General features: G+C 37.4%; 1 protein-coding gene across 4 annotated transcripts in view; it reads right to left on the minus strand.

Annotated features, from left to right (window-relative positions):
• Nucleotides 1-1127: 1127 nt before the first annotated feature.
• Nucleotides 1128-12804, minus strand: part of FEZ2 (fasciculation and elongation protein zeta 2) — a 48650-nt gene continuing 36973 nt past the window's right edge. For 2 of the 4 annotated variants that reach the window (XM_017534880.2, XM_017534883.2), the window contains 4 exons: nucleotides 10087-10167; nucleotides 7748-7823; nucleotides 4454-4519; nucleotides 1128-2044 (listed from right to left, as the gene is read on the minus strand). In XM_017534880.2, the coding sequence (XP_017390369.1) occupies nucleotides 2028-2044; nucleotides 4454-4519; nucleotides 7748-7823; nucleotides 10087-10167 (240 nt within the window). In that variant the 3' untranslated portion in view covers nucleotides 1128-2027. Of the gene's footprint in view, nucleotides 2045-2965; nucleotides 3059-4453; nucleotides 4520-7747; nucleotides 7824-10086; nucleotides 10168-12804 lie in introns of all 4 variants that reach the window. The other 2 variants (XR_005201291.1, XM_017534882.2) reach the window with 2 other exon arrangements.

The following is a 12804-nucleotide window of genomic DNA, read 5'->3' on the forward strand; positions in this document are numbered from 1 at the left end:
TCACACGGTGTAACTTTCAAAAAGATTCCATCTCTGGGATCCCAAAGACAAACTGTCCTTGTAAGGTCATCAGTCCAGTGAACCTCTGGTGTCACAAGAAGTCCCCATGCTTTTCTCATTAGGCAGGTCTTTCCCAAGAAATCCTTGCAAAAAGAAAAGTGTGTCTCAGAGTACACAGCATGGGGGTGCTGTTTTTAGGGAGACAAGAAACCTACCTGCTGCCAGAAACATGCTCATAGCTAGTATCAAAACTAACTTGTTATGCACAGGAGCATTGTGGTGGGCAACCCGACAGCAGTTCAATGCTGAAGGAGAAAGACTTTTACCAAGCAAAATCAGGGGAAGCCTAACTACAAAGGGATTTTGAGCTGGTAGGAAAAAATAGGTATATTTTCATACACTTTAGAAGCATCAATTTAAGAATGAGCTATAAACAGATCACTGTTGAATCCCTTTTTAAAAAAAAAAAATCCCCAAAAAACTTTCTGCTGTATTATATATCCTGTAAAACTACATTTCTTCAGTACAAGGCATCATTTTTACAAAGTCACATCAAATTAATTTGTTAATATGACTGTGTTATGTATCTTCAATTCATGGGGAAAGGGCCAGTAAGTTCCACCTAAGAACATTCATAAAACAAGGAAACCATCTCAAGTTTCTCATACCTGGATCACAGCTGAAATGCCAAGCAGGCATTAGACTTCAAACCAAGCTCCTGCCTTTGTAGACATGGTGTCTCAGTTGCTGAGTGGAGTGAGGAATACACACAGCCCTGTTTGCTCACAGCTGTTTAAGTGGAATTGGGAAAGCCTCCTGTAGCAGGTCCCAGATAGACTCTTAACTTCATTCATGTCGTCTGTGGTACAGGGCTGCATGGCTGTTTGTTTGGAATGTCTCACAGCCCCAGAAAAAGAGCAGGACTTCTGTCATTCCACAGCATCTCGTCATCCTCTAAAAAAGTCCTCTCTCCCCTCCATAGCATTCTGGGACTCATCAGGGTTTCACCTGCTCACACACTGTAGCGATGGGCTCTGCATGGAATTAATTAAGGGAAAGAATCTAGCACTGTAAGAAAAAAAAATACAAGACAAACTCCCAAATATATAGCTCTCAAACATATACTATTTTTACTTTTTAAAAAATTTATTAAATGCCATTGATTTGATTGGAACTGGCAAAAGCGCTTATGATATTGAACCCGTAAGTAGCTGTTTCTAGAATTCATACTTAAGAAAAACACACAGGCATGAATAAAATATGACCGTCATGGGAATGGGCAGTTCTGCAGGATACACTTTAAGCACCTCAGAGGATACAAACTATTCAAGTACAATTCACAGACATATGAAGCAGAACATTGGAACATCTCAAAAGTTAATACAAGATTCTAAAAGTGGCAATTTAACGGTTAAAATTTTACCAAAGGTGAAACAAGCAGCAAGCTATAAAATCCAATCATCACCAACAGTTTCAATGTTCACTAAGTATTAAGCCACTGTAATGCATATTCTGGTTTTGCCTCTTCAAGAACAGCCCAAGTTTCTTTCAGTCTCTCTGAACAATACTGGTAGGTAATATTTATACTGACAATTCTCACAAAAATCAGTGCTGGTTCTTGCTATCACTGAATTTGTAGCATAAATCTCCCAAGGCTTTAATCTAGTTCATCAGTGCAGTGTAGATTAGAAAGCCGTAAAAACAAACGGGCATACTGTCAGTTAATGAGAAATATAACTGCACATGCACAATTACTACTACTCTCTGTACTAAGAACAGTTCATAATTATTAGTAGACTTTAAAACCATCTCTAGAATTCAAAATAGTGCCCATATTTCCATCGGTTCTATAATATAAAGAATTAGGGAAGCCAAGATCTGTTAATACTGAATCAAACCGAAGTTCAAATGTGCTGAGTTTCCAATAGCAAGAAGGTAATGGTGGCCAGCTTTCAGAATAATGCTGTAGGAAATCTAGCTCGGAGTCCCACCGCAGATAAAGTTGCTGCTCCTGAAGTAATGCTGCTTTATGTAGGACACAGAACTAGAAGAAAAAGAGAACTTTTAGATAAAAATATCTTTTGTATACATGTACACAAAATGTAAATTTTACAAGTACATTTAAAAACAGTAATGGGAACTAAACATTAATGCAAAGATCTATAGTTGCAATTTTTTAAAGGTTTTAAGAGGCTCTACCCAACAAGGATGAGTTCTCTCAAGACACATTAGATAATTGCCTAGAAATGAGATATCAAAAGGCCATATCTCTTAGGGTGCCACTTGAAGACAGAAGCCCATGACATTCACCCTATACCATGAGGCTTATAACTCAGCAAACAGGCTCCCTTGTGCACACATTTTTATTCCTGACTAGGATCAGCATGGCCAGGCTTCGGAATGAGCCTCAGGTACTGTCAAGGCAGCAAGCTGCAGTCAGGCAATGAAGCAGGTGTGAAAGAGAGGCTCAGCCCATACAGTGCCCACCCCCCTACCTTTCTCAGGCCAAATAAGACCACTTTTCTGCCTTCTTTCACTTCTGACTTTTGCATTAAAACTAAGATGGTGTATTTAGACAGCCAAGCCACTCTCTCATCTGTGTTAAAACAACAACAAACTAGCCAAAAAAGGGGAAGGCGCGTTATCCCCTTAAGCAATATCCCCCTCCCAGGCAAAGCGTCCAATTACTGGTCCCCAAGGAAAAGGAACAGTTAACCAGCTGTGAACTTTCAGGATGGGTGGAAAAGAGCATTTTCAATGACCCCACTCCAGCACCTTCCCACACACTTAAATAGGTCTCCATATTACACTCCCGTCTTCATTTTCTCTGACTACAGTCTCCACTGTAGTCTGAATCCTTGCTTCTTTTCCACCCAGTCCTCACAATACAAAGCCAAGACAAAACCACAACACATGCACACAGACTCATCAGAAGCAGGTACAGTATAGATAGAACTGGGCTTACAGACAGGAGCCAGCGGCCCGAGCATGAGGAGCAGAATTAGATGGGTGCTGCTTCCCTAAGGCATGCGGTATAGGTAGGTTCACAATTACAGTCCTAGGTTTTCAGAGTAGAGAATTAAAAATCATTTTCCCCCAGAGGACTCTGTTCTTTGGGTCATAACATCCTTCCAAGCAGTTAAATGCTAAAAGAGCTAGAGAATGCTTCAGAAGCTCATTCTGCCTCTGTCCCTCATAGAGCCCTAGGGACCCGCTAAAATTAAAATTTAAGACATGTTCTTTATGTTCGTCTCATCCCTGTTTCACATCTAGAACAAACCTCAGAACAATCCAGCTTTTATACCAATGCTAGCACAACACAAAAGCAAACAAAGACGTCAGGTATTAAAAAAAAAAATTCAGCATTTAATAGGGAGAAAAAGTCCTCCATCAGAAAAAAAGCTTATTTTTTAAAATGATGTTAATTCAGTCTGCTGTAGCCCAGTGTTAACCCACTAATGGCTAGCTCATGCTTCTTAATCTTAACGCATCAAGACTCTTACAAGTGAAACGTGTGATTCACTGAGCACTGTGTATACTACCGAGGTTCCCCTTTTATGATGCTATGGTTTAAGAAAAGTCCATCTGAGATTTCGAATGTCTCAGAAAGCATCTTCCTTGTGCTCAGCTAACTTTAATGGAGAAGAGACTGAACCCAAAGAAGAAAACTGTTATTAGAAGAGGATTGCTCTCAAAATGTGATCAAACACTACAAGATGCATTTTGTGATGCTTGCAAATTCTGGCCCCTGAATAACTGCTACTTTAAAAAAATATTTCATTGAAAAGTATTAATTTTGCCTCTAATTAAGTCCTCAGTCCCTTCATCAGCCAAATGTTGCTATTTCCTCAGCAAAGTAACTCAACTTCTCACTCTTCTTTTGCCTCATCAATATTCCCATCCTGTGTGTGCCTGATCTTGCCTCTAAGATTTGTGGCCGCTTTTTCACTGCCCTGAGCTTAGGAAAGTCCATTCTTTTTATTCCCTGCGTCCCTCCCTGGGCCTTACATCAGTCCCTTTTGTATTCCCTTTGGCACTGTTCACAGAAGTGACTCTTCCTTCATCCATCCTCACTAACGATCTGTCCTTCCTTTGCACTGTCCCCAAGATGACAGAGACCATCCTTCTCAAATTTCCGTGTCAACCTGCCAGCATGATACCCACATGATGATGGCAACACCTCACTAATTTTCTTCTACTGCCTCCCTCAATGTTTATAGTTTAGCTGTGGAGATTATTTCCAGCCCAGAACCTCCAATAAAAGTTAAATTTTATAAAACCATAACATATAATGTTGGTAGAAGTTAGTCATGTATCTAATCCTCACCCTGCATAATAAAATTAATGAAAATTGTGCATTGGGAAGTTACTATCTAATCTATTAGCAAGACAATGCATTTACTGATTAATCCAAACTTCCCAGCCATCATACCTATACCATTATAAAATTCACCTTTCAGAATATAATCAGTTAACAAGCTCGGAACTTTTTCACTGTCCTCCTTCATGGCACGAAGAACTGCAAAATAGAAGAGGGGGAAAAAAAGACAACAAAAAATTCAGATCAAAAATATTATTTAATTTCAATCATTGTGGCCTTAATCTTCCTTAATTATAAGATATAACTGACTCATACTAATTATAGGTGATTTTCCTGATAAGGGAATACAACAGTAAAGTCCCAGTAATTTATTTTAGTGGAGTATGTTCACAAGAATTTATTTTAGGTAAGAATATCCACATACCTGAGAGTTATTTCCCTGATTTAAAATTTCCAAACAGTGGAGGCAAAAAAAGAGGAATCAGGTTATTTACATGGAGCCTTCCCTCTGTAATAATACTGGAAAGTGGGTTACTGCAATGTGCACCTCAATGAACTCTGTGCAACAAGAGGACCTCAGTGCTATAGAACAAGCAAGCTAGACAAACTCTTAGAGAAATTGACAGTTAGCTATACCCTCCAACAAGCATATCTGTAAGACTCCTTGGAAACTTTCAAAGAAAAGACCCAAATGAAGAACAGACTTCCATGAAGCAGCACATGGCATCTGCCTGGCATCTGCACTATGGAGGAACCTAGGTGAATTAGCCTCATCCTAAACGGACGCTTTTATCTTCTAAGTAAAAACTAAAAGAAAAAACACAGCCACCTAGTATAATGTTTTTCTTTTTTAAGCTAGACCATTCAGGTTGAGATAAACTCACAAATATTGTAGTTTAACAGAGATTGCCAACTCAAATTTTTTTTTTTTGAGATGGAGTTTCACTCTTGTTGCCCAGGCTGGAATGCAATGGCGTGATCTCAGTTTACCACAACCTCCTGCTCCTGGGTTCAAGTGATTCTCCTGTCTCAGCCTCCTGAGTAGTTAGGATTACAGGCATGAGCCACCACCCCCAGATAATTTTGTATTTTTAGTAGAGATTGGAGTTTCCTCCATGTTGGTCAGGCTGGTCTCGAACTCCTGACCTCAGGTGATCCACCCATCTCGGCCTCCCAAAGTGCTGGGATTACAGGTATGAGCCATCGCGCCCAGCCAGCCAATTCAAATTTTCTCCAGAGCATCCTGGTAAAAATATTTCACTGTTTCTCCCCACCCATATGACAAGGCAACGTAACATAACTGTCAAGTCAGCCTTCCTGGGTTTAAACCCTGGCTCTGCCTCTTCCTAACTGTGTGACACTGAGAAAGCTACTTAACCACTTTTGCATAAGCTCTTCATCCGTGAAATGAGAATAATAATTAGATTTAATCTCAAAGGTTTGTTATGAGGACTAAGCTACTAATTCAGATATAAAGGTCTGGCACATATATTATAGTGCCTGGCACATAATACATGCTATGTTAAGTGTTAACTGTAACTAACATTACTAATATTATTAAAAATTTTATTACTATTATTATTGCACCCAGAATCCCTAACAGCTTTTAAGAGGAAGACTATATATCCATAAACAGTGTGACTGTCTCCACAGGGCTCTTCTTTTGGAAAGAAAAGGAGCTTTGGACCCAAATATGTCCAAAGATTCCAAATTGTGTCAACCTATAAAGACATCTAGATGTTGAAATTACGATGACATTAGTTTGACCAACAAAGTATTTGTTCTTGATCTGAGAAGCTGAGGTTTGCCAGTAATTCCTGGCTTATGAGCAATATTTATTTATGTTCCCTTCTTTAAACGGTTACCATGTTCAGTATTTCTGCTTCCAATCATGTTTAAAATTTTTTCTAACTTCTATATAAAAACCACATACTAAAAACCAGCATCATTAAAAGTATAGTTTCCTGGGAATTAAGAGACCCAGCTCTGTAATTAACCATCCCCTGTGGGATCTTGGACACGCATAACTTCATGAGTTCTTCCTGAAAATAAGAGGGCTGGCTACCCAGTTAATCTCTTGATTCCTTATTTCAGACTGGCTGGCATCACTTGATTTATCCATATTTAAATATAAACCTTTTTAACGTATTATTCACCAAAGGAAAGAATTAAAGCTCCAAGTTCCTTGAATTTCCAAAATAAATATCAATACTCATCCTTGTGATGCTTTTTCAACAGATCAGCAATTCAATCCCTCCATATTAACAGCAATGACAACGAGGCTAATTGATAGTAACTTAGCCCAAATCATGTACATATTAATCTGCTTAGTGTGAGGTAAATAGAACAAATACTTTTTATCCTAGTTTTTCAACTGAGCAAAAGAGAATAAATAACTTCCAAGGACATCCCTGAAAATAACATGGATAGAACGAGAATTCAGAATTCAGGGCTCATTTACGGCTATCACAAGGGAAATTCAATGTAATGTATATTTAAATCTCACAATTGTTTTTTACTGCAAGCCCCTTGAAGGTGGATTGTCTTTGTCCGCTTTGTTCACTAAAGTATCCCAAGTGCCCAGATCATGGTCTGGTAAAGAGTAGGCCTTTACCAAACATTTGCTGAATGAATGCATTTTTTTTTTTTTTTTTTTTTTTTTTTTTTTTTAGTTTTTTTTTTTTTTTTGAGACAGAGTTTCATTCTTGTTGCCCAAGCTGGAGTGCAATGGCGTAATCTCGGCTCACCACAACCTCCGTCTCCCAGGTTCAAACGATTCTCCTGCCCCAGCTTTCCAAGTGGCTGACACTACAGACACCTGCCACCACGCCTGACTGATTTTTGTATTTTTAGTAGAGATGGGGTTTCACTATGTTGGCCAGGCTGGTCTCCAATCCTTGACCTCTTGATCTGCCCGCCTCAGCCTCCCAAAGTGCTGGGAATTACAGGCCTGAGCCACCACACCCTGTTGCATGTTCTGAAAACATTACTGTCAGTTTGTGTTCTACCTACAACTACTACCTTGGGCTCTACATTCATAAGAAATAAGTGTTTACCCTAAATCTTTCCTATTCAGTTATTGACAGTCATATAAGATCCATAGAGAATTTTATTTATGATAAATGGATATGTTCTAAGCATATGAGAGGATGAAGATTCAGATAATGCTTTTTCTCAAAATTTTTGCTCATAAATATTTCACAAGGTAAGAAAAACAGAAAAAATACAAATCAACACTAGAGGTACTGTTGTATTTAATGTCAAAGCCATTTTTGGCTTCATTCTTATAAAAATCAACAATGATATGCAATGATATTACAATCCTAAATTGACAAAACACTAACAACAAAATCAGCTAGCTAAAGTCAGGTGTTTACTAATCAGCAAAAGTAAATCAGGTAATAGTTTCATTTGGTCTTTGCTCACTTTTTGTTAATATTTGAAGATCTTCAACAGATGGTGGTCCATTTTTTTTCTCATAAGGAATGACTGTAGTCAAATACTGCCAAGTTAAAAAAACAAAACAATACGTCACTTAAATCTGCATTTCCTTACCTGCAAAAAATTTGATACTATTACAAGAAGGTCTACTTCATAATATAAAACACGAGCTACTCTGGTAATGAAAACACAGGTCTTGTATGGGAATAAAGGTATCTTACTATCTCAGATGGAGCTCATTTTCTTTTTTTTTTTTTGGCCCATCTCTATTTGCTTGATAAAAACCTAGTGTCAACAGAAATAACCACTTTTTTGCATTTCAATTATTGAAAATTTCATAGGACTAAGCCTGAGGATGATTTACTCAATGTGTTCATTTTTAAAATGAAGTATTATCTCACATTCTCCTTGCATATTTTTCAACACATTATGAAAATAGCAACTTAAACTAAAAACAGTTTTAATTGTTCTGCACAATAAAGTAATTTCCAACAGCAAAATAATTCTGTTTCAGACCATTTTTATTCTGGTTGAACAAACGGGCCACATATATAATATGACAACTTTTAAAAACACTCACTAACTTCTTTCAGACACTAACAAAGACACACTTAAATAGTTTTAGAAATGCATTATTACTATTATTTTAAATTACTGGATAAGTCTTTATAAACATTTTTAGGTATTAAAGGAAAAAAGTGAAAGTAGAGAATGGCCTAAAGGGAAATGAATAGTGAAAATTAACGTCTGAAATGGAGACAAACTGCCTAGTTTACTACTTGTAAAGGCTCACAAGTAACAGAGCCATGTCTTATAACTAATCCCATGAAAGCATAATCCATAAATGATTATCCAGATTCTCCTATTCTTACCATCCCACCAAAAAAAATGGATAGTTCCGTGCATTTCACATATGTTCATACAGAAAGCCAGTGGTTTTTACTTGGAATCTCTTTAGCTCCACCCATTATTTAACCTGGTGCCCTAAATCTCAGCTCTGTGGCTAATCCTCATTGAGTGATCTTATCCTGCCTATAATTGAAAAACAAGATAAAGAAAGCTGCTTTACAATAACTGGATCCCTAAGTCCAGAAAAGTGATAAAATTGTATCATTCAATCTTTAAGACACTTAAGTGTTCCACTGTCTTTTTGATGCAGACTTCTCGCAGGTGATGCCCAATTGTATAATCGAATGTTTCTTTGTAAAGAACAACCAAAAAAAAGGCCATAAATTATGCCCTCCTGGCTTCACTCACAGCATGTGTCAGGCACCCTGGAGAGGCACCAGGAGGCTGCACCCTGGCCCGCTCTCTGGCTACCTGGCTGCGTTGTCAGGCCTCCCTGCTCCACTCACAGTTCGGAAGTTTCCTTGACCTCTTGTGAGGTTGAGAGAGGTGAGAGACACCAGAATGGAAACAAAAATTCAGGCATCCCTTCATGGAGCTGCAAATGTCAGTGTGAAACTTCTCTCTTTAATAGCAATGACTTATGAAACACATAGCAATGACTTCAGAAAAACTCCACGCATTTGATCTAGGCATTCTCGTGCTAAACTTCCTACAAGGTACATTTTGTATACCTTCTTAATCTGCACAGAAGAGCTAACTTTAGTTTTCTTTTTAAGGTGAAAATTTCAAACAGTGAAAGGTAAGTTTAAGCACACCCATTAATGTGAATATTTCCCATGTTCATGATATTCCTTCAATCATTATATAAAAATGTCAAAAAGCAAATTGCTAGATACTTCATTGTATATTAATATCTATGTATAATTTTGTATAAATAATGTCTCAGGCTCGTTTGGCTGACAACTGAGTTGGCTGACTAGGCAATACACCTTAAAAACACATGAATTTCACTTAAAGGAGGTAAGATATACTCTGTATATATTTTTTACCTAGAACTCTAGTCTCAAATACCAACAACTGGCCTTACCCCAAAAATGACATCTTGCTTAGACTTTTAGAATTAGAGTCACATATTTTAGTTTAGTTATTTTCATAAGCAGATTTTCTACACATGCAATACATTATGTTAAAATGTTAATGTCTATTTGTTTAAAACTAAGAGTGAGAAATGGAGCTCTAAAATATGTCTTAAGAATGCATTTAATCTAATGTCCAATTTGAAAAACGCTTTTTCCTCAAAGGGAAATTCTGTTCATTATCAAGACTATAAATATAATGAACTTTTATAATGAACTTTGATTTCTCTCTTTTAAGCAATGGTCTTAGTAAATTAGTAAAACTACCGGCTTTCAGGATCTTCACTTACACAGAAAATGAAAAAGCAGAGAATGAGGAAAATAAGGATAACCGAGCACCTGTTTCTCTCCACCTGAATTTCCAAAGGTGTGGCGGAGGCCATTCTGAATGACATTTGAGATCCCTTCCATGCTGAAGCGCTAAAGGCGGCAATATACGGCCCAGAAGAAAAGGACAGAGAAAGAAGTTCAAAGTCTATTAGTAAAGATGTACCATGATGACTTATGTGCCCAAGAGGCAAGCAGTTAGAAAATGCCACTACTCATCCAGATAAAGCACACAAAATCATGCAGTTTTTAAAATGTTGTTGCTTCCATTTATTTGCAAGTCAAATGCAAAAGCAACTGTTTGTATGCTGCTATATTCATGCAGGCATTTTTCTAACATAGCTGATAAATAAAATTTTCCAATGTAAATGTTGTCAGTTGTACACATATTTGTTCTACATAAAATTTACTGTATAATTTTTATGATACTTTTTGATATTTACCTACATTTTATCAAAAGTCTGAAAACTTAATATGAACAGTATCCATATTTTCAGCCTAAGTTTGTATAATTCTACCATCGGTTTGGAGAACATTAACATAACATTTAGCAAATGAAAATGCTGTTACTTGGAGAGCTGATGATTACTTCCCACTCACTCTTCGGGACACCTGCCACTGCCTTGGTGCAGAAATGCAAACTAGAAGGTGGCATATGCTTCCTGGAGAGCAGAGTGGATCCCATGTGCCAGCTAGGCCCCCAAAAACTTCTCCAAAGACTTTTCCACTCCGTTTCTAGGAAACAATTCTAGTTTCTTTCTCCCAGCAACCTCCAAGACTTCCTAGAATTCTTTGCACTGAAAAGGGAATATTTTTTTCCTGAACTACTTATCTTGATTTGTAACCAGTCTACAATGTCATCAGGCATAGTAAAAAGAGTCTGGTGGCACCTCTATGGCGGCTGAGTCAAAGGAGTGAGATGGATTCTTACAGCATGACTAATTAAGGGGAAAGGCATTGTGAAAAGGAAGTGAAGGCCTGATTCACTAGATGGTTCCTTCCCCTGGAATTTTATAGAGGAAATTTAAATCAGTAAACACATTTGAGGAGTCAACATAAAGAATATTTTACCAGGCCCCAAGGAGCAGAAGAAAAGATACCAAGGAAATGGTCATCAAGAAATATATATAGTTTCATCCAGTGGTTCTCAGAGTATAGTCCAGGGACCCCCTCCCACCCAGCTCCTGCCAAGAAGTCCCTGAAATCCTCTCAGGAGTTCATGAGTCCAAAAATGTTTTCTTACTACTACTAAAATATAAGTTGTCTATTCTACTCTCATCTCTCAAGACTTATAGTGAAATATTCCAAATGACAGATTGCAGAAGCCCATGTATGAATCTAGCTGTCTTTAAACAAGCCAGATGTTAATGAGATTGACAAAAACTCACAGCAATGATATTTTTTCATGATTTCATAAACTATTATTTTTCATGAAAATATGCTATTTATAATGAATTTATTTTGGGTATTTTTCATGAATTTATATTTTTTAGTTTTATCACTTTTAATTTGTAACATAGCAAATATTAAGCTTCTTGGGGTCCTCAATAAATTTTAAGAGTATAAAGAAGTCTTGATAACAAAAAGCTAAGAAATTCCAACAGGCTGAATCCTTGAAGGAGCTCTGTGCTTCTGTATCAGTCATGTAACTCTATGGAGTTAATGAAAATCTGAGTTCCAAATTTTACCCCCTTATAGGAGACTGTACAAATATGCCTCTCCTCCTAAACCATCCATCTTCCCTACCTCGCCTTTCCCAGATCTGCAAGCCAGTTTTGTTTCAGCAAGAATCAAATGTCTAGTCAAGATCACTTCCCTGACTATTCTTCACTTCACTGAAAGTGTAACTATTATCTTTGATGGGGGAGGCTAGTTATAAAATAAAAACCTACAGATAACTATTTTTGTAAATGTTTCCAATGCTACCATAATTCATTCACATTTTTTAAACAGATTATCAAATAAGATAACATCTTAGGCTTCAGAATATATAATAACAATTATGGGAAACTATTTTGAAATAACCAAGTCAGCTGATTTTAAATTATTTCCATAAAATGTATTTTCTTTCAAATGTGACAAAAGTACTTGTTTTTAAGTATTCGGTCTATATTACCTGGCTCCATTGTCTATAGGTATGTTAAAACGAGATACAAATTCATAAAATCTAAAGCAAGATAAGAAGTTTCAGAATCCACATATCTGGAAACTGAGATGCACTTTATATTTGGACGGCACATTCTAAAAACACCAGCTCTACCTTTCCAATCTGAAAGCCAATTCCTGTCACTAGAAAAAAACAAAAGTTGATGCAGTTTCAATTTCATCAGAGACATATATAATTTAGATTTTCCTTATTAAATGTATGGTTGCAGATATTACTGAGTCATCTCAACTGCTGAGAGCCTGACCACTTGTGAAAGACGGCTTTTGTGCCACCAGATTTCTAGGCTGAGGGGAAATTAGTGAAAATGCAACTATGGGAAGGAAGTCAAGGTAACTTGGAAAAACGCAAAACTAACAGCTGATGCCAGTGAAAGAAGGTAAAGTAAGGAACGCAGCAGAACCTCTGTCCTTGTGCTGATGGCTGCTGAGTCAGTGGCTGCAGCCGACAAGGCCCTACTGTCCCCAGCCTTTTCACTGGCAGTGAACCAGGGAAGAAACGTGCAGCCTGTACAGTTCTATTGCCTCTTGATCCGTTGGAAAATTAAAGAACAAGGAAATCAGAAG

This window comes from Cebus imitator, unplaced genomic scaffold (assembly GCF_001604975.1).
Source record: "Cebus imitator isolate Cc_AM_T3 unplaced genomic scaffold, Cebus_imitator-1.0 Scaffold88, whole genome shotgun sequence".
NCBI lineage: Eukaryota > Metazoa > Chordata > Mammalia > Primates > Cebidae > Cebus > Cebus imitator.